The sequence below is a fragment of the Protopterus annectens genome, chromosome 6.part0, assembly GCF_019279795.1.
Source record: "Protopterus annectens isolate FY-2018-M chromosome 6.part0, PAN1.0, whole genome shotgun sequence".
In the NCBI taxonomy this organism is placed as follows: Eukaryota; Metazoa; Chordata; order Ceratodontiformes; family Protopteridae; genus Protopterus; species Protopterus annectens.
Window position 1 is genome coordinate 976,565,763 of NC_056737.1, and position 22,183 is coordinate 976,587,945.

Genomic DNA, 22,183 nt, shown 5'->3' on the forward strand with positions numbered 1-22,183 from the left:
ATCTGTACAGTTTAAATAACTATACCAAATTAGACATAATGTGAAAACATTGGTTAAGATTATATGCAACTCATATGGCAATGATTTAATATTTAGATAACTTTTAGCTAGAATAGAGAACTTAAAGGTAAGTTAGTATAACACAAACAAGAATTGCAATATGAAGTGGGAGAAAAAAAACAGGCTTATGGCATATTTAAACTGAACGTCAGGGGAGAGAAACTGACTGAACTAAGGAAGTGAGTGAAGAAGGGGAATAAGAAAGTGTAAGGTATGAACAGGTACTTGTTTGTCTTTAGGGATATAGTTTATCCTGGGTTTAAGCAAGAAGAGAGAGATTTTGGCCCGGAAGTCTTAGTCTTTCAGCATGGTTTTAAAGCACTGGAGGGGAGGGTAATGACTTGATGGAAGCAACATGGTTACAAGTACAGACCATACCCAGCAGATTTGATAGCTGTGTGGACAGAGAGGAGTTTTGGTCACTGAATCATAATAATTAAGTAAGAACATAGTTGTGTAGAATGTTATTTAGTGCCTGACAAGCTGATGGCTGTTGGATAATTTTATAGGTGGTAAAAAGCAGTGTATATTAGCTAATGGTACAGTTCTAATCAAGTTAGACTTTTTAGTCATTTATACAGAGGTAGGTTCTAAAAGGGGTATTTGCTGCAAAGTTAACCTCTTTATTATAGCATTGTTCAAATTTTGCATTTTGAGATGCCTGGACTCCAACTTGCCTTCTAGGTTGCACACTGGTTCTAGCTGAAGTCATGAAATCATATTTTCAGTTAAATAATATAGCAGTATACTAAATGTTCACTGCTAGTATTGGAGATAATAGACTCCTGTACCTCATTTAAGTATAATGAAAAATATTTAGGCATTATGTTTTGCCTTCTTACTAGAAACAAAACAATGCATTTCTCATGATTTGTTTCTAAATTTAGTGTGCTTAAAGGTTTCTATTTGTTTTTATGGCTTTATTTATTTCTTCTGAATTAAGACAGTTTATTACCTGTAGTACACTGACGCACTACCTTTAAAATGAGGTTCATCCGACACTTGAGTAGTAGGTTGCTTAGCCTGACATAACAGATGTTTTGCACTTTGCGTACTTATGTTTCACTTATAAGCATATTTTATAATTTCTTACCATATAATAGACATTGATTATGTAAGGTACTGATGATGGTTTTGTTTTGTAGATGTCATGGTTAGAGCTCCTGATGAACAGTCACTCGTGACCTATGTGGCCCAGTTTCTTGAACACTTCCCTGAACTGGAGTCTGTAAGTGTTTAACACTAACTGTTCATTCTTAACACATTCTCCACAAGAAATAAGTTGCATTTTTTGCTCAACTATCAAGTGATGTGTACTGAAAATCATATATATTTCACTTACAGCAGTTTAATTCTAAGTCCTTCGTTAAGTAATGCTTCATCAAGGCACTGCAAATCATCTTCATATCTGTTGTCCCAGAAAGAGTAAAAGACTTATCCCAGCTCAGTACGTAGCCAGTCCTTGAACCTATCCCCCGTTAAGTCTGTTCATGTTGGTCTTTTAAGCCAGTGATGTTTTCCACTGTAGCATTCTAGCCTTTCACCAATAATTTAGACAAAATAATTAGGAATATACATTGTAACTTGAATGGTATTATTTCTGAAAGTCTGTGCTTTACAAATAAATTAGAGCCATTTTTGGAAGGATTTTGTTTTCTTTCCTTATTTCTCACAGCCATTTGTAACCAGCCTCTGATAGTACTGCTTGGCCGACATAGGCTTTGTTTATGATGACCATTGAATATGTTTTCCCAAGTGGCCTCATAAGCTACAAGAAAATTTGCAGAAAAAGCCTCATTCATGTGTCTGTGAGCATGTTGTTGTACTGATGCTTATTATGACCCAAAGACTGTTAGCACAGACTGGAGAGTGAACCTAATGCTCTAATGGCAGGTAGTGTTTATTTGCTTCATGTGAAAAAGTATGTTCTAAATGTGTTGCATATTTTTTTTCCTATTTGCTTTTTCCATGTGTGCTTGTCAACTGCTGACCCTCTTTGCTATCGGCACAACCTGTTTGATGCCATATCCTGGGTATTTCCCAGAGAGGACAACACTGGTCCAAAATGGCCTGTCATACTGCAGTCATGGTGGATGTTGTTCCCTCGTCGTCATCCTGGCTTTGAGTTGCTTCTTTTTTGTTGTTGTTTTGGACCTAACCACACCACTGGCAACTGAGGGGATATCTTATGTCCTCCCTCCTGTTAGTGCATGGTCCCATACAGTTAGTTGCCCATGAGGGCTAGCCCTTCACTGACTTAGGATCATGAAGCACACATCTCCTGCTCCTGTGGTCTGTGGCCAGTGGTAATGTGCAGGCCTCCACTACTGTATGCTGTTGCTGCTGCTGTGAAACCTCAGTTTTAGCTTCTGTTATTTGTTAACAGGTGTATAGGCAGACTTACTGTACTCAAGTGTGATTAGCCTTTTTTCATTCAAATGTCAAAAAATTATGGCTACAAAAGATTAAAAGATGTCTCTAAGCTAATTAATGCTTACAGTAGTGATCTAGATGTGACCTCTTTGCAGATCAACTTAAACCATCTGGAACAAGAACTGTTAATTACTATAGTGACCACCAGGTAGAAATAATGCTCAATTTCTTTGAGGGTTGCACAGTGAAGCACTGCTTAATATTTCCACTTCACAACACTTACTTCTTCAGGTCATTGTGCTTAAATTTCTGCTACCACATATCATAGATGTGCCATAGGTGAATAGACAGTCCTCCAATTTGTCTGCAGGTGTATATGTGGTATATGAATGCCTGTGTGCATCTTGTGGTAGTCCAGATTGCTATCTAGCATTACTTTCCATACCTGCTACCTACTGAGTGCAGGGATAGGCTGTAGCTCCTCTATGACATTGAACTGGATAAAGCATGTAACTGGAGAATGAATTAATAAATGAAAGGACAAGTGAATGAATGATATGATGAAGAATGAATGATGTATAATGAAAAGACGGCCTTAAAAGAGGTCATTTGTAGGCAAATAAATTCAGTCTTATTTTTCTTTCAAAGAAAAGATAAGTTGTGTCCAGTGCTTGATATTCAAATCTGGTTGAATAGCAATTCTCAATTGACTAAGAAATGAAATGCTTTTGAGGATATATGAGCCACATCTAGTAATAGTAAAGAGCAAAGAAACAAATGTAATGTTTTGGATGTTTGTGTGATCTTGGAACAAGTATTGCACAGTTCTGCCATTTGCAATGCATTCCATAACAAGACCCATTAGAAGAGATGATAGCAAACATATTTGCAGGTTTTCCACGGGGACAAGTAGTCACTGGTTTGTTGGAGCCATGTAATCCCTTGTGTTTGGATAATTCCACATTTCTTGAAGTAATCTCACTGAGGCAAGTGCAAGTGTGATTAATGTATTAAGGTCTATATTTTCAAGATAAGGGATACCTGGTGCTCTAATTCTGACATTGACCTCACAGTACAGAAGTCAAGATTTTAGAAGATCTGTGAGAATTCTAAGATATAATTAGATGATCCTAAATCAAATAGACAAGTGGAAATAACTATACAGTGAAATATTTTCATGAGAAAGAGTTGCAGCAAGAGATGTCAAGATTGTATCTGGCAGTTTTGGAATGTAGCTTTAGTTCCATTGCAGAAACTCGCCTCTCACAACCTAGAAGATCAAAAAGCAGCTAACCTACTTTTATCTGTTTCTGTTGTCTGTGAGTTAACATAAAGTAAAGGAAATGTTGGAAATAAGTCATCTGCAACAGAAATACTGCTTTGATTGTAACTGTAGTTTACCAGGTGTACATACGAGACAAAGTAAGAATCCAAAAGGTACAAGGGGCAGGGAGTTGGCATAATGGTCAAGGTATTTACCTCTGAGACAGAAGATACAGGGTTTGATTCTTACCTTTGAAAGGGAACTTGGCTAGGCTTAAAATGACCCCCCCCCCAAGGGCAGCTAGCCTAGTACTTACCTATGAACCTATAAGAAAGTCACCTGTCTGGGGTTGAAGTTGTTAGCAATGCTGCTGAGCCCAGATCCTGTATATTTCAAGAAGATAAGCTGTATAGAAGAAATTGCAGATATTTCTGTACTCTACCAATATGTCAAACTTAGTAAGGCAACCAAAATTATTAAAAGCAGTCCTGTTGCAAAACGAACAGTGATAACTGCTATATAGACATTCTCAAGTTGTGTCTCAAAAGTGAAGCTGTAGGGTTAGCAAGAAATTAACTAAAACAAAATCTCATATCCAGTATAAATACTCCTGTTAAATTCTGCAAATGTGTTAGATCATTGAAAAAATGGAAATATATGTTTTAGATTTAAACATGATTCAGAGGGCTGAAAATTAATATTTTGAAATGTCTTTGAAGAGAAAAAGTTTGAGCTTGATGTAAATACCCCATGACTTGCTTAGTATAGCTCTGAGATTAAATGATAGTAACTCTTGTAATGTATTGCAAATGTCTGCATTACTATGTTTATTTCTTTACCTTTAAATGTGTGATGTTGGCGGTTGGGCATTTAAATGCTAATGAACTAGTTACAGTAATTTGTGTTAACCTTTAAATCATTCAATATGGCGGAATGGATATCTAAAGGTTAGTAAGTGGATTATCCGGTATTTTGTCTGGTTCCATGGCACAGAGGCATAGAGTCCTGTTTGTGACCCAGGGGGATCAAGTTTCAATTAGTGGACCCAGCAATGGAGGGAGAGTAGAGAAGAGGTGTATCCTAATTGCCTGTCCTGGGGATGGGAAGGGTTGCGTGCACTCAGAGGCACATTGGATGGTAGAATTTCCTTGTTAGAGACCAGAGAAATCACCAGTTATACTTCAGAGGCATGGAAAGGACTACTTGGAGGGACTTCACCTTGTAGAAGTGAGGGGATGATCTGTGTAGCCAGCCCATTTCATGTCACCTGCCCACTGTTTTGTCGGGTACTTGTGGGAATTATGGCTTAAAGAAAAACAATTTTTCAAACCACCCCTGACACCTCCTAAGAACAATTGACTAAGAGGGAGTTAATGATTAATACACAGCAGAAACACAGGAATAAAACAAAATATCCTTCATTATGTCATACAAATATCTATGTACTAACTACCCCATGTGCAACCTGCTCTAACTGTAGTAGAGGATGCTCCAGATAGTGCTGCATGGTGGTTAGGTATGCACCTACCTGTCAGCCTACCTCAGATGATAGTAACCTCTACAAATGTTGCCAAGAGACCAAAGATGAACCCTGGAAACTAAGGTCACTGTAAGAAAAAGAGTTTCCAATATGCTGAGAACTGACCACAGGTGCCACCAGATAGCCCTCTAGGTCTTTTTCAGCAGGGTGACTTCTGTCTTCCTGATGAAAAGCTGACTTTGTTGACTACTGGTGGCCAAGTGGCAAAGGTGGCAGCTAGTGGTCAGTGAGGAAATCTGTAGCACTCCTCTTCCACAACCTAAACTACACATGTACGAAGATGAAAAAACAGAGAGCACATTACTACACACATATGCTACATATCAAGATACAACTGTACTGCTTACCAGAATGGATGATGACAGACAGACTGATGAAGCCTAACACAGTGCTTTTCATACCTGTATTCCCATAGGAAAAAAATTAAAAATGTATTCATAGTTAAAGTGTTAACATTAAACTCATAGACTTCATGCTAACCAGTTTATTCACAGCCAAATAATAAACACACTGTCAACAGTTACCAAAACAAGAAAACCAAGCATCGTACCCAAAGAACGTGGCTCATGTGGTGATGCTGCTATTCAGTGCAATTGACAAATATTGTGGGAAGCAGGAGCCACGTTTTTATACACACACACCTGTCAATTACAAACACTTGTCTGACTATGCCCCTCAAATATCTGCTTGAGGTCAACTGAATGAATAAATTCATAAATAATAGGCCAAAAATGTATCGTAAATTGCTGCTGTCAGAACCATACAGTGGATCCCATTATAACTCCCCCCTGCTCTCTCAACTTTTTAGCTCAAGAATCAAAAACAAAGACCTAAAAAATCAGGAATAGATTTTAAATGTTTCACCTATATAAGGTTGATTGAATAACAAGCTTTGCATTATTTTTTAAAAATGTTTATTAAAAGAAAGCTAATCATATTACCTTTTTTCCATTTGCATACACTGTACATCATATATATTTTCTTTATTTCTTTGTAATTCTCATCAGTCCAACTTTACATAAATTGTTGCATTCTTGCCTTTCCTTAAATCTCACTCATCTTTCATGGACATTATTCTACATGTATTGTTCTCACAATTCCCATTTATTTCTATTCACTTTGCACCATACCTTTTCTAAATATCCCTGTTCTGGTTCTTTTATCTCTTTTATAATATTCGGTACTTCAAATAAAGTTGGTTTAGATTTTGGTTTAGACTTTGATTTTCATTTTCTAGTAATTGCCTTTCTTGGAAGCCAACAGGATGAAACTTAGTAAGTCCTTACTATGTATTTACAGTTCAGATGTGTTCTAACTCAAAAAATCATATCCTTAGCTACAGCCATTTGCTCACACAATATTTCTGACAGAGTACTCTCTAAAGATTTTTTTAAATCTGCCATCTCATTATACTCACACTCCCAAAACACGTTTCTAGTTACCTCTTTCTTCTCCAACATTTGCTAGCTACCTAAGAAAAAATATTTGAAGTCTGCCTGCGGTATAAGAATACCTATGCAAACAATTTTGAGCAAAGATCCTAAACCTTCTGGACTTTGTTGTGTAGATGGGAGCCATACTATGTATTCCCATTGTTTTCTTGTGTATTGCTTTTCCAGTCTCTTCCCAAACCTTTCTAACCTCTTCTGATTTGTTTTTTATAGTTATGTAATGTTCTGTATGCCCTACTAAATACCCCTTTTTGACAACAGCTTCTGTTCAGATTCAGTTAAAAACTCCAACAGAGCAGGTCTTTCACTTAAGATTCCCTATCCCTTTCTCTTTGCCTATACTATATACTACGATATATCAGTCTCTGATAGGGGAGGCACTCTCTGCCCTACAGCCCAAACACCATCTAGGCCTCATCCCACTCTATTACCTTTCCCTCTCTAACTCTTTGCTCCCAATGCCTTAGTTCCTTTGTCTTTTTTTTTCCAGTAAATTTTAGCCCCCTCTTACATGTTTTCTGTAAACATACTTGCAGTCATCCCCATTGGCAAAGTCTGCATTCTCCACTCTCATGTTGGTATAGTTCTTAGAATACTTTCTGGTACTTTACGAGTATAATATACTGTACAATGGTTATTTCCCTTAAGCCAAAATCCTATTCTGTCTTTATTTCTTAAACTTCCTCCCGCTTCATCATCCTCCCTTTCCATTTTGAATTATAACATTCTACTTGTATTATGTATATGAGCTGTAACTGTATATTTCTAAAATATCCCTTCAAATTAGGTAGTACTAAACCACCTTGTTCTCTTCGAAGGATCACGTTATCCCACTTAAATCTTGCCCTCTTCCTCTTCCAGATAAATACCTTCAATTTTATATTAATTATTATCCAGAACTTTTCTGGTTGATAAAAATATGCCTGACCCACGTACAACATTAAAGGGACTAAAAATATTTTCACTGCTTGGATCTTGCTAACCACATCCATAAACAAAAGCTTCCAGTTTCTCAGTTTTTCTATTATTTTTCTATTTAGTCTCTTCCCACATCCTTAGCTGCCATAACAGAAGCCTTTTTAATGCATACTCCAAAGTAATTCATCTTACTGTGTCCCCATGAATATGGGTATTGCTGAACCAATGTGTGTATGTGGTACATAATTTACAACTGTAGCCTTTGTTTTATCATCAATAATTTTATATCCTGAAAAGACTTGAAACTGTCTCAAAATGTTCCACAACATGGAGATGTCCTCTTCTGGATTTATCAAGTACAAAATAATATTTTCTGCAAACAAAGACAACTTTTCTTGATTACCACACCAATTGTATCCATGCATTTCTGAGTCCTTTATTTTCTTCGTCAGTGGCTCTAAATATAAAGCAAATAACAAAGAGAAAATATGATACCCCCGGCTGGTTCCTCTGGTCAAACACAGCTTATCAGAGAGGAACCCTCACATTTTAATTCGTGCCTCTGGTTTTCATATCTATCCCGATTAATGTTATTATTGTTTCAGGGGAATGCAAATGCTTCCATTTCCCTGCTCAGAATTGTAGCTTGTCTCTTGCATCAAGACCCACCAACACCAGCAGTATTTTCTTACATTCTGCTTCCTTCTGGATCATCATTGTTCTGTTAATGTTGTCAAATGTTTGCTCCCTGCCACAAAACCACACTGATCCATATCTATTAATTCTGGCAACACCTTTTTCCTTTCTTTTAGCTAGTATAGACATAAACACTTTACAGTCATGGCTTCAAATTGAAATGGATCTGTATAAAGTTGGGTCTAATGGGTCTTTACTGTCCTTGGGTAATACAGTCACCATAGCTTTCTAGTAAAGATGCTGGTGCTTCTCCTCCTCTTAATCACTTTGTTCCCTCCTAACTTTAAAACTTCCATAGGAATACCATCTGTTCCTGGAGACATTCCTAAAGATTGATAATGCATCACCGTTTTTATCTCCTATATTTATGGTTAGTTGTTGAGCCTCATCTACCACTGGATTTGGCATGATTAAGCCTTCCATAAATATTTCCATTTGTGCACTTTCTTGATTTCCACATTTATCAATCTATACATGTTTTCATAGAAATTCCAAAATATGTCTAAACTCTACAGGATCTCAGGTTATTTTTCTTATTAAAGGTCCCAAAACTTGGCAACAAATATTTTGACTTTGTTGTCTATGTTATGCTAAAAGTTTTTGTGCTTTCTAAACTCATGCATATTATCAAGATGCTCCACTATTTTCTCTTTAGCACTCTGCATTACATACATATACATACATACAAATGTTTCAGGCATGGGCATTAATGACCTTCTAGCTTGGCAATATACCAAAACACTTGTTCCCATAATAAATGTCCAGGCTTTTCTTAAAAATATCTAAACTAGTACTTGCTTTAATGTAATTTGGTAGTCTGTTCCAAGCATCAGCTACTCTGTCAGAGAACCAGTTAGTGCACATCTCATGCCTGTAGAATCTTCTACATAGGTTATCTGATGATTCTCTAGTACTTTTTGATAACCCCAAACATTCCCAAAGGTAGTTGTCCCTAAATGCCCTATATACCTGAATATGATATTCTCTTAAATATCTGTAAGAGACACTGTACAAGTTCAGATATTGTAGTCTTTCATAATAACTTAGATTTTCACGTCCATGAATGCCCTTGTTATATTTCCGATGTACTCTTTCCAGATTATTCATGCTTGTTTTCCTATAGGGTTTCCATATTATTATTCCATACTCAAGTTTGGGTCTAATGTAACTAACAAACAATGACTTCATTATGTTTGATTTCCCAGACTTTATAATCTTTTATTACAACCTATAGTTCTATAACTATCATTAGCCAATTGGTTGATATGATTAGAAAAGCTGAATCTACGCATATACCCAGGTCCTTAAATGAGTCTACAGTTTCAATCACTGTGTGCTGTATTAAATATTCACCTTTCAGTTTATGTCTTCCAAATCTCATATGCTTAGTTTTTGATGTATTTATCTACATATTATTCTCCTGTGCCCACATGGTCAGTTTAGTCAAATTATTTTGCAGACATGCCTTGTCTGTAATGCTTGTAATCAGTTACCTAATTTCAGGTCATCAACATATAGACTGTAGAACACCTCAGATGAAAAAGTAAGGTCTGAAAGATACAGTCTAAACAAGTAAGGGCCCAGGACAGAACCCTGTGTGACACATTGACTTTAACCAAGGATTTCACCTGTCCAGTTGGTGCGCGATACTTGCCATGTCCAGTTTGTATTCTGCATTTTCTCTTTTTTGTTCTGTAAGATTTCTCTTATTCTGCAGTACTTTACTTGTCAGCCCTTCTAAGTAATTCCCATTACTTCATAACCCTATTTCTTTCTCTTTTATTTCTACCCCATTTAAACTCCAATTTCATTTTATCCCACTCACTAGCTGTAACTGCTGAGGGTATTTCTATCTTCCTAATAACACTCAAATAATTTCCACTACCCATTCCTTAAATTCCTCTCTTCTTAACAGGTAAACAGGAAAGCACCAGTGTCCCATTTTTAGTTCATTACTCTGCATTTTTATCTTAGTTTGTATTAGTGCATGATCTAATATAGTTATTGGATGTGTGTGGAAGCATTCAATTAAATGCAAATGTTTCTGTGACAATATAATTTCTGTGTAGCCTAGTCCAGTTATTTTGTCTTGGGGAATAATATGTAAATTCAATCCAAGTTCCTGCTGCTGAAATCACACCTTCCATATCAAGTATTTTCATTAATTTATTCTGAAATCAAACCTCTTTTGTTATATTTCTCCTTCTGGGGTTCCCCTGATGCATCCTCACTATTGCAAATCAAGTTCATGTCCCCACCTATAAGTAATATTCCTTTTGAAAGCTCACTATTTCTACCAAAATTTTCTTAAGCTCTATAATAGCAGTTTTTGGTGGAACAGAAGTAGAAGCTAGCATAATCCTCCTCCCTTGCCAATAGCTCCTTACTACCATAAATCTGCCATTATTGTCTTTTCCCCTTTTCAATCACTGTTGGAGTGCCTTTAGCAATTAGTATAATTACTCCCATTTCTCCTTGCCCTTTATATTCTGCTGAATATCTAACCTGAAATCTTATCTTTATCAAATTCACATGTGCATTTCTTTCCAAATGTGTCTTGCTAATCCACTATGCATTTTTTATTATAATTTGATACTCTTTCCTCTTTGTCTATAAGACCATTTACATTCCAAGATAATGTAACCATTTTGATAAAAAGCCATTGTTCCCATCTATTATACATGACCTTTTGAACTTTATACGCATTTTCATAACATTTCCAAAATATCTCCAATATCTGTACAGAATCTCTGGTAATTGTTCTTGCTGGAGGTTCCCCAAGTATGGGAACAACCCTTTTGGCTTTGTGTTGCCTAAGTTGTGCTTAAAGTTTTTGTGCTTTAGAGTTATCAAAAAGTAGTTGCAGCTACTAATGTTTGGCAGGCTGACCTTTTCTTTAACTAAGAATATATTTAATTTTAACAAGGTCCGAGGTCTTTTGTGTGTTTTTCTTTATATGATTAATTTTTTTTTTGACTGTATGATTTTGTTCCTTTGCTCTACCCAAAGTGTTAGCTTTTCTGCTATTTGGCCATAGCTGTCAACAGTAAGTAAATATTTCACACAGCCATGGTTTAGTCTTTCTCATGTAGAAAATATTTATTCTATGAATGGACCTATCACAGATGCTAGATTATCCCTGCTCTAGCTTTAGTTGGAATGTTTCAGTGAAAACCCAAGTTTTGCTTTGAACTTGTGTACTGAAGGAGTGTGGTTTGTTAGATTGAGTGCATTATTAAAGGTATGTGTGTCACAGTGCTTTCTTCAGCCAGTGTGCTGTATTTTCCATGGGAAATTAGTATCTGTCCCATAGTGCCTTGGTAAAGGAAGCTCTGGTTATGTATTTTGTATAATTATGTAAAAGTCTGTAATTAACTTTATTCAGAGAGAACAGACCTTTACATAAATTGCTGTGCATTGCTTGGTGGTCTTCAGTCCAAGGTAAGCCTCTTTTCACTTTATCCTGCTTTTAGTGCTTAGCTAAGAGAAGATCATAACGTATGCTTCTTGTAGAACTTCTGTAAGCTGAAGCCATGTACATGTAAGCCAGCTAAGGTATATTACTTCATGTATAACACAAAGGCATTTAAATGGGATGAAACAGCTGAAGCTATTAACTGTGTTTAAGTCTGACATCTCGATACACCTTGGTTAATGGTTTGGGTAGGAGGGGGGTCATGGCAGACGCTTAGCTTCAAAAGGACTTAGAACAGGACTGCATGCTAAAACTCTAGTATTATACATTGATTGGCCATTAACATTCAAAAATGAGTTGGTCAGCCCACCCCCATTGTAAATTGAGCATATACCAATGGAAAAAAGTCCAGTCACCTGGACTTCTTTCCCCTTACAATATGCAGTAACTTTTTAAGTTTTTTTCACCATAACAACAACAACAACAAAATAAATAAATAAAAATAGAAATGTGGACAGTCTGGAGGTACAAGAGAGACAACATGGAGAAAATACTAGGAAAATCAGGTACGTTATTCAAAACTAAAGATACGTACCTCATTTTCCTTGTATTTTTTCCACCCTGTCTCTCTCATACCTCTGAAGTGTCCAACTTTCATAGGATCGTAGGAAGTTATTAGGCTAATGATATTTCCATGATCAGCACCAATTGCTCTTGTCCAAGAGGAACACAGGTGGAAGCACCAGGGTGAATTTTATGGTTGCCCATCTAATCATCCAGACTACGTTTGAAGAGGGCCAGTGAGGTGCTATGTTTGACATGAAGTGGGAGTTCATTCCAAAGGTGTGGAAACCTCTGTGAGACAAATTTGTCATTCCAGCAGATTTTATTAATGTCACATACCAGGTTAAGGTCTTTAGAGTGAGTGATCTGTGTACCATTTGACTTGTGGATATATGCAGCATTTCCAATAAAGCAAGGTCAAACATTGCCTTGTATGCAATGCATGGATTGCCCCTGAGTAGTCTGTATGAAACAGAATAAAGTGATGGTGATTTCATATGATCCACAAAAGACAGATGCTGAAGACCTTGAATTTTCCTTATGATGAACCTTTGTGGTCTCTCCACTTGCTGCAGGTGCTTGGAAAGGTACATACCAAAAGGGGTGTTGTACGCAATTATTGGCCTGATGATGGAAGAGTACAGAGAGGTTATGACTTCTTTTTTTGTGGATGCAATACCTTTACTTATGAGATGAGCAATATAGAGTTCCCTTCTTACCACTGTGTGCCCAGATGTCTCACCACTGAGTGTGTACTTAGGCTGTTATTGATGTGGTAGTTAGCGGGAGCATCGCACTTACCGAAAGGGATGATAATACATTTTTTTATGTATTGAGTTTAAGGCCATAACTTTGGCAAAAATCATTTGTTTGTTTAAGACCCTCTTGTAGGATGTTGACATCATTTAGAGGTTCTATGACTGCTCCCAGTTTGCAGTCATCAGCAAACTTTGTTAGCCACAGACCTTATTTCAAACTTATTAAAAAAATGTGGTGGGGCAATTGAGATGCTCCTTTCTTTGCATCCTTTCAAAAGCATTGATGTACTGCATAAGCATGGAAACATAGGTCCCCATACATATGAGCAGTACATCAAAAAAAGCAGCAGGCTGTCTAATGAAAGCAGAACACCACAGAGCTGACATACAAAGACACTATTTAAGAAAAGTAAGTCATTTTTTTCTTAAATAATGTCATTGTGTAATAGCAATGATCGACTGTGATTAAACCTCACCAGTTGTGGGTAAATCTTCAATATACTACACCCATTTTGTTGGTTATTGCTGTATTATCCTCTGCATATTTTTCTGATTTCATTAGTACTACTCCCATACACAACTTCTGTCTGCATCTGAGGTAAAAAGTTACCAGGGAACCAGTTCCGCTGGACAGAGAGTCGTGTTTGGTTTAGTTGTATAATATGTCTTGTAGATGAAATCTGTCTGAGGCATTAACTTCAGTTGCTTATAAAAATAGTGTTGACATAAGAATTTAGTAAAATTCTAACATTAACATAACCATATAAATAACAGAAAATGTTACAGGTCTGGGTTACTAAATTCATTTCAACCCCATACTTGGTGATAAATATGTTAATCTTCTTTATATTAAAGTTTCTATGAAGTATCATCACCATACATCAAATGAAAAAAAAAAAGGTAAAATTGTTGATTTCCACATGAAAATTCCATTGCATCTAGTTTTACTTTAACCATGTTGGACTTTCCTGGTTAACAAATGTTAAATAAATAAGTAAATATACTTGCACATGGAACGATCAGTAAAAGTGCTTAGCCCACATAACTATAGTTAAGGAGCAGGTTCATAGGTGTTTACTAGGCTAACAACTACAGGGGCCTTTATAAACCTAGCCATGTATTCCAAATCTCTGACTAGTTCTGATAATTTTGATAAGTTTAAGCTGGGGCTTGGGAAATTAAACATTTATAAGCAGGTTCTGGGATATGAATCATTTGCATTCCATTTGTGTCCATTAGAGAAATAGGTGCCAAACCAGGGACGACTTTCCTGTTTTCCATGTAATTGTTCAAGTTACACTTGAATTTGGTTAGAGAGGAACTCTGCTTCATATGAATGGGGAACCGGTTACAAAGAAGAGTTAATCCCTGGGATATATACCTGTGTTTCCAGGAGGTCCTATTTATATCACAGGCAAGATTTACACCTTTAGAACAGGTAGTTCTGGTGCTTTTCGTTTTGCGGATGTGCAGGAGGTCGATCAGAGTGGGATCTGACAATGCCTTACATGTCAGGCATAGATCTCCCATTAACAGACTGTAGAAGGCAGAATACAGGGATAGAGCCTATAGGTGGTCTGCACATGAAATGTTACTTATCCCCTGTAGTCTCTGTGGACGTTCCAGTTAGTGGATAAGCCTGGTTAGGTATATACCAAAAGGGGCATTGTAGTCAGTGGTAGGTCTGCTGAATACTGAATACAGTGGAACAATGACTTACTTGGACCTAGATGCCATACCTTTGTTTACAAGTTACACAAAATAGAATGAACTTCTCACTACTCTAAACACGTGATGGTCAAAGACTCGATTACTGTCTGTGTGTGTCCCCAAGTCCCTAACTACTGGGTCAACTCTGGTTCTTGCCCAGAAATTGTAGTTATTGGCAGTTTGGGCAATCTTTTCCATCTCTCTCAACTTTCTGAATTGAAAGCCTGCATTTGCACTTGTTTCTGTCCTGTAAGTCATCTAGTGCAGATACAGATTCTTAGTTTTAGCACTTAAATTTGCTTATTCGTGCTCAGCACTTGTTCAGAACTCGTAAGCACTAAATAAGCTACTAATTACTATAGCACTTAACCTTCCTCATTACCTAGAGGAAAACAGTTTTTGTAATTAATTTTCTCACGTGCTTAGAGAAAAACAGCTCTTGTACTCACTTTCCTCACTTATCTAGAGGAAAATAGTTTTTTATACAGACATGTCCAAGAGTCAGCTCTCAGTGTTCTCTCCTGTCTATCTGATGAATCTGGGCATCTTGAGGCAATGTAGAAATTGCCTCATGTACACAGACAACCCTCTCCTCTTACCACCCAACACTACAACCTGTGAGAGATGCACTTATCTAGCCAAACTGGAGGTAAAGCTCTCTCCAACCAAGACTGAACTTGACAGTCAGTAGGAGAAGGTAAACATTTGCACCACACCACACTCATCACATAGTCTCACTAAATCTACACCAGCAAAATCCACACATAGTAACACAAAAACATTTGCGGAGGCTCTCAATAGCAATTTGTCTAAGCAACAGAGACCTCCAAAGCAGAAACGCAAGCAACCTCCATCCCCCAACACAACTCAAATGACACATAGCCCACAGACTCAGTGTGCCACTCAACCACAGCCAATAAGGCAAAACAATGTACTCAACACACTAGTCATAGGTGACTCTATAATCAGGCACACTAATCTCCCACTCACCAAGCTAAACAAGGAGAAGGTTACTGTCAGCTGCCTGTCGGGTGCCAGGATCCGCCACATAACACATGCACTCGGGTCACTCCACAACAAGTACAAATATGACTCTGTCATTGTCCATGTTGGTGTGAATGACCTGAGACGTACCTTCCTGGACTACAGGAAAAGAGACATGGAAGAGCTCTGTGATCTTTTAGCCCCGGCAGGTATGACCCTAGCCCTGAGTAGCATTCTGACATCACCCAGAATGATACTGCAGTACAAGGACAAAATGATTGACTTCAACAATTGGCTAAGCTTCTGTTGTCATTCTAAGGGGATCCAGTATCTGTCTGCTTGGGATGACATGGTCGACAGACCACGATGCTTTGCCACAGATGGCCTGCACCTGTCGCCCCTGGGATTCCGGATACTGGCTTAGGCTCTTGCTGCCCCTATAGTGCCTTTTTAAGGCAAGGTTCAAATGACAAATCTACCACTGTAACAGGAACAGGCAAGCAAAAACTGAGGGTAATGCTACTCAGTGGTAGAAGTCTAAATCTCAAAATGCCCTCACTCGAGGCACTCCTTAAAATGGAGAACATCGATATCTGTGCAGTGACTGAGACCTGGTTCAAGGCTCCAGAGAGAACCCCTGCACTACTAGGCTGTAACTCATACCACAGTTTTCGGCCATGTAACCTGAACCAAGACACCAAAGGCGGAGGTGTGCCCATATTCATTAAGGGTATCCACACCTCCAGGCTAGTTGCTCAGCATAGTGCATCCGAGGTTATCCAAGTGCAACTAACGCTGGGCAAAACTGCAATCCAAATTGTAGCTTGCTACAGATCCCCCACCATGCCCTACAATTCCCACTCCTCTTTTCTTGATGTTCTGGAAAAAGAATTAGGGTTCAACCAAACACCCTAATAATGGGCAACTTCAACTGGGAACCATTAACTGGGGAAACTACTCGTGCACCAACTCCTTAGCTCAAAACTGTCTGGAATTCATAAACTCCAGTGCCCTGGATCAACTTATCCACACCCCCACCAGGGGCAACAATATCCTAGACCTAGTCATTACCAACATGAGTGACCGGTGTTCCACACCTGAAGTCAACTCCTCATTGGTCCGATCCGACCATAAGCTAATCACCCTTGATATCCACATCCTGCCCCAACCCCCCATTAAGGAAACCATGGTAAAACATTTCTCCAAAGCCAACTTCATGCTTCTTAAGACAGAAGTGGTTAACTTCATTACACCCATGCAGATGGACAATACAGTTACAACTGCTGATTCCTACACAAATGCACTCTATAAGCACTTACACGAGTGCATGGATCCTGCTATTCCAAACAGAACCAAGATGCTTTCCTCCAAAAAAAGGAAGCCAATCTGGTGGTCCCCTGCCATAAACAAACTGTACAACAGAAGGAAGAAACTGCTGCAAAAGAGAGTAAAATCCCATGAGTGGAGGAGCTCCCTGGTCAGCATCAGTAAGAAGCTGAGCTCCCTTATAAGATCCTCCAAAGCTAGCTATGAAAACAAAATCATCACTAATTCTAAGGACAACCACAAAGCATTCTATAGCTTTGTCAAGAATCTCGATGGCAACTCCCAGATCTGCTCTGAGTTACAGCACAACGGCACGAAAATTACTGAACCAACTGATATTGCCAACATCCTGGCAGATAGGTTCAATGCTAACTTTACCACCCTTCACCCCCTAAAGGGCCCATATCTTTGCAGGAAGAATACAGAGTCCCTGTAATCATAACTATGCAGGTAAAAGCTGCACTCTCTAAAGCCAAAAACACAGCATCCATGGGACCGGACAACATCCCAGGCTGCGTTTTACATGAACTTCAGAATGAACTGGCTCCCCACCTAAGCACCATGTTCAATAATAGCCTTGCAGCAGGCTTTGTGCCCACTGAATGGTGCACAGCAACAGTTATCCCACTCCACAAAGCGGGAGCCACCACTGATCCTGGGAACTATCGCCCTATTAACCTGACAAGCCTGGTCTGCAAGGCCATGGAACGTATCATCATGGAACTCATAAACAAAGACATTGGTAACCTCCAAACTCTGGATCCCACCCAGTTCAGGTTTGTGAAAGGCAGATCATGCCTCCTGAACCTGATCGACTTCTTTGAGGCAGTCATCAAAGCCGTAGATGAGGGTAAGGTGGTTCACACAGCCTATCTTGACCTCGCCAAGGCTTTCGACACCATCCCCCATTCTGGAATTATAGCTAAACTCACTAAACTAGGTATAAATCCCTATGTCACAAGATGGGTCGCCAACTGGCTCACTGACAGAACCCACACTGCAAAAGTTGCAGACTCCAAATCTGACCTCAAACCAGTGACAAGTGGAGTACCACAGGGTTCAGTCCTGGGACCTCTCCTGTTTGGCATCTACTTCTCTGAAGTACAGGATAACACAGAAGAACTCTGGCTAATGAAGTTTGCAGATGACTATAAACTAGGAGCCATAGTCAAGTCCCGAAATGATGTGGACATCCTACAGAAGGGCCTCGCTGAGACTGATGCCTGGTGTCAGAGCCATGGCCTCAAGCTCAATGCCAAAAAGTGCAGTGTCATCCCCTTTGGTAAAAACTCTGTACCTATGAAGTACCACATAGACAGCAATTTACTTAACACCGAATGTGTGATGAGACCTTGGGACCCAGGTGGACAGTAATCTCTCCTTTGACATCGCCACAGTAGTCAGGAAGTCCTTCTACGTGGCGCACCTCATCATAAAAGGGTTCTCATCCAGGAAAAAAGAGGTCATTGTTCCCCTCTACTCGACACTCATTAGACCCATTATAGAGTACAACACCCCTTTTGGAATGTACCTCACAAGACATCTGCAGCAGCCTGAAAGGCCACAGAAGTACCCCACAAAGAGGATTACTGACCTCAAACAAATGCCCTACACTGACCATCTCAAAAAACTCCAGCTTTACTCCGAGGTGATCCCTGCCTAACATATAAAGCTATGTCAAACCCAGAGCTGTTGGACATGCTACACCTAAAGAAATCCCAATCCCTCTGAGCTACACGCTCTAGTGACCTAAACCTTGTCACCACAATAAACAGGACATGCTGGAAGGATAGATTCCTGTCCCAGATTCTTCCCATACTCTGGAACAGGCTATCCATCTATGTCAAGCAAAGTTCTTCATTAGCACTCTTCAAGAAAAATCTTGATGAGTGGATGGGAAATAGGAAATACACCCCCGGGGATCACTTCTGTGTCTCTGTTCGACAGTGTCACAGGAAAATAAATTTCTTGGGTGGCGTAAGCCAGGAAATCTTGTTGGCTAGGCTTACATAGGCCCTTGGGCCAATAGCCTAGCACCTATCTATGAACCTATGAACTCTTAGTGGTGTGTTGTCAATATGATAATTACCAGGGGTGGATGACTTGCCAAAGGATACTGTTATGCATTTCTTGGCATTTAGTTTTAGTATGTGGCTCTGACATGATTTTTTTTGTCTGTGTCAGAGGGATCGGGAAACTTTAGAAGTTATGACCAGCATTTTCCCTTAAAGGACCACCATGGGCAAATGATGAAAAAAAAAAACATTTTTTATCTTGCCATGAATTACTGCACTTCACAAAGCTGCCTACAGCAAAATAAGTACTCATTCCTAATTTTATTATTTTTTATCCATGTCTGCCCTCATGGTGGCAGATATCCTGATTCCTTTCCAAAGATAAATCTGTCCCATAATACACTATGAGAGCTCAGATTATGAGAAAAAGTATCCCTACCATTTGTTCTCATACTACACTTCCATTCACTTAGAATGGAACACCGGAAAAAACACTGCCAAGTTTGAGTCTGCAGATCACGTGTCACTGTGACTGGACTGCATCGAGTTTAACAAATGTTGTTCCAACTGATGTACTGCATATTCTCTGAAAAAGGTTTGCAAAAGTGTCTGTCAACAAATTACTGAGATAAAGTCTTTTTACAAAGAGCAGTTTTGCAAGTTTCCGCTCCCAAGTTACTCCTCCCATCTCCTCTCCTTCAATGAACTAGAGTCTTACATTTCCAGCTTGGCTAGATTCAACTAATAAGTCAACTTTGTGACAATAGACATCAGGCAAATCACAGCCACTAAAACTGTTCCTTCATATCTCTCTCCACTTCCGAATAGCATTTCCCAGGAATTATTTCTAAAATAAAAAAAATAATAAAAGCACATGTATCACTCCAGAGTTTAGGCCCGTCTACCCATTTCTTAAAATGTGTGCAGTAAAATATTCAATTTGAATTGCATTCTGGCTGCTCATGCGGTTATCTTTGCATAGTTATTCTGTTATACCATAAACTGAACTGTGGTGTTTATTGCAATGCTTTACTTAACGATGAAACAGCTCTTGGTTTCTTCTTAACAATGACCTCCCAAGCTTCTGATGTGACCCAGTACTTTCTGTTAATATTGCTTTATGTAACTTGTCTTAGTTGTATACGTGGACAGTATCTCACATCCTCTCAGCAGCAGACTCATGGAGAGAGCGTCCAAATCAGATACTTTTGAAAACAGCAGTACTACTGATTTAGTAAGCTCACAGAATAAGACAACATGAATTAGCATTCATTTCATGAAGGAAAAAAAAAGTCTTTAATTGCAATGAGTGTCATTATTTGTTAATGAGAAACCAACACCTTTTTCAAAAAGCATTATGTGTTGTAGTATGTCAAAGCAAAAGTATAAGCCAAAATTAGGGACACTTTTGGGATACGCTTATAAGCGATCTGATACACTTACTTATCTGCTCTCCATTGCAACTACTCCAAATGAGACAGGCATGTACATGCTTTATGATGCACATGCATTGAAACGGCACCAGCAACTGTAGCAGTGATACCATACTCCAAACAGGGCACAGTTGTACCCTTAATCAATCTATCTGACAGTGCATAACATTCACACCTCACTTACAAAGGTAAGTAACAAACACACAGCTACCCACACAGATACAACATATCAGTCAACTTTGAGGCATTTCCCACCTATCTGGAAAACAAACTGCTGTAGTGGCTTTGGCAAACAAAAACAATTGATGGATAAGAGCTCAGGACTCCCACCCCTATCTGTTTGAGCCAGTCAACTGCACTTACACAAGTGTCCCCCTCAGCAGGGCAGCAAGCAGGTGTCAGTACAGATTTGCTCCATATTTCTTTTACACTACGCATGCACACAAAACAATGATACATGGTTAATGTGAGCACATCTTTGTTCAGTATCAGTACACGTCTCCATACCCAGTCTTTGACATGTGCAGCCCATTACCTTGTCACCACCTGTCAGTACACAGCTGCAGATCTTGCTGCTCATTACACCTTGAGTAGCAGACATGCACGCACACACACACACACACACACACACACACACACACACACACACACACACACACACACACACACACACACACACACACACACACACACACACACACATATTACACATGTTAGTGAACTACGGGGCTTCCTTCCTCTCCTCAAAACAGTACTGTTATGGCTATGAGGTGCAAACATTATTGGCACATGTCAGCTTAGGATACCCCACAGATGTTGCAACAAGCCCAGTGCATTCACACCACTGTCATCCAAGTAAAGCTTCAAGCCAGTGTTATTGCAGCTTTGCTCCACAGTTCTGTTACTCCATATAGGCAGTAATTACATACGTGCTTACACACACAAATCCAGAATGTCAATCGACGATGATGCAGTGGCCAACTCTCTACAAAATAGTGTTATACGGCTGTTTTGTCCAAATCAACGGCCGTTTTCCTCTTTTTGTGGAGTCACACAGCCACACGCTCACACACACACACACACACACACACACACACACACACACACACACGCACGCACACACACGCACACACACAGATTCCGTCAGTCATACCATCGAAAGGGGACTACAGACATCAGAACTCCTAAGTGTGCTTAGGTTTTGAGCAAAAGAGAATGGAAGAAGAGGTTTGACAAAAAGTAATGGGCTAACAGTTATGCCACAGCTAGCCATGACCCCTACAGGTGTCTTAAGTTTGCTCTCTGATGGCTTGTCATCCATTTTACTTCAAAGGAAATAAAAATTATAATCACAGTGAGCCATGTAAAATGGACAAAATCTAATGTCATCAACTTCTGACATTCCAGAAGCATCCAAATATATTGTTTACAAAAGCACTGCATCTCCCTTCTTGGAAATGTGTCATTCGAATGTTCATATAAATGTCAATAGTTAAAGACAAACAGTAAAATACACAAGAGTTATGAACACACACACAAATATATACACACCACACATTTATATATGGTACTGGTTCTAACTGAATCACATTTCCCTGAGGACTGAACAAAACTGTCAATCTCATTTGACTAAGTCACGCTTGACTGAAAATGGTAAAATCTACAGAGTGTCACTG

General features: G+C 38.9%; 1 protein-coding gene across 1 annotated transcript in view; it reads left to right on the top strand.

Annotated features, from left to right (window-relative positions):
• Positions 1-22,183, top strand: part of CLMN (calmin) — a 1,136,927-nt gene that overhangs the window by 940,148 nt on the left and 174,596 nt on the right. The window contains exon 10 of the mRNA XM_044073600.1: positions 1,206-1,288. Within this exon, the coding sequence (XP_043929535.1) occupies positions 1,206-1,288 (83 nt within the window). The remainder of the gene's footprint in view (positions 1-1,205; positions 1,289-22,183) is intronic.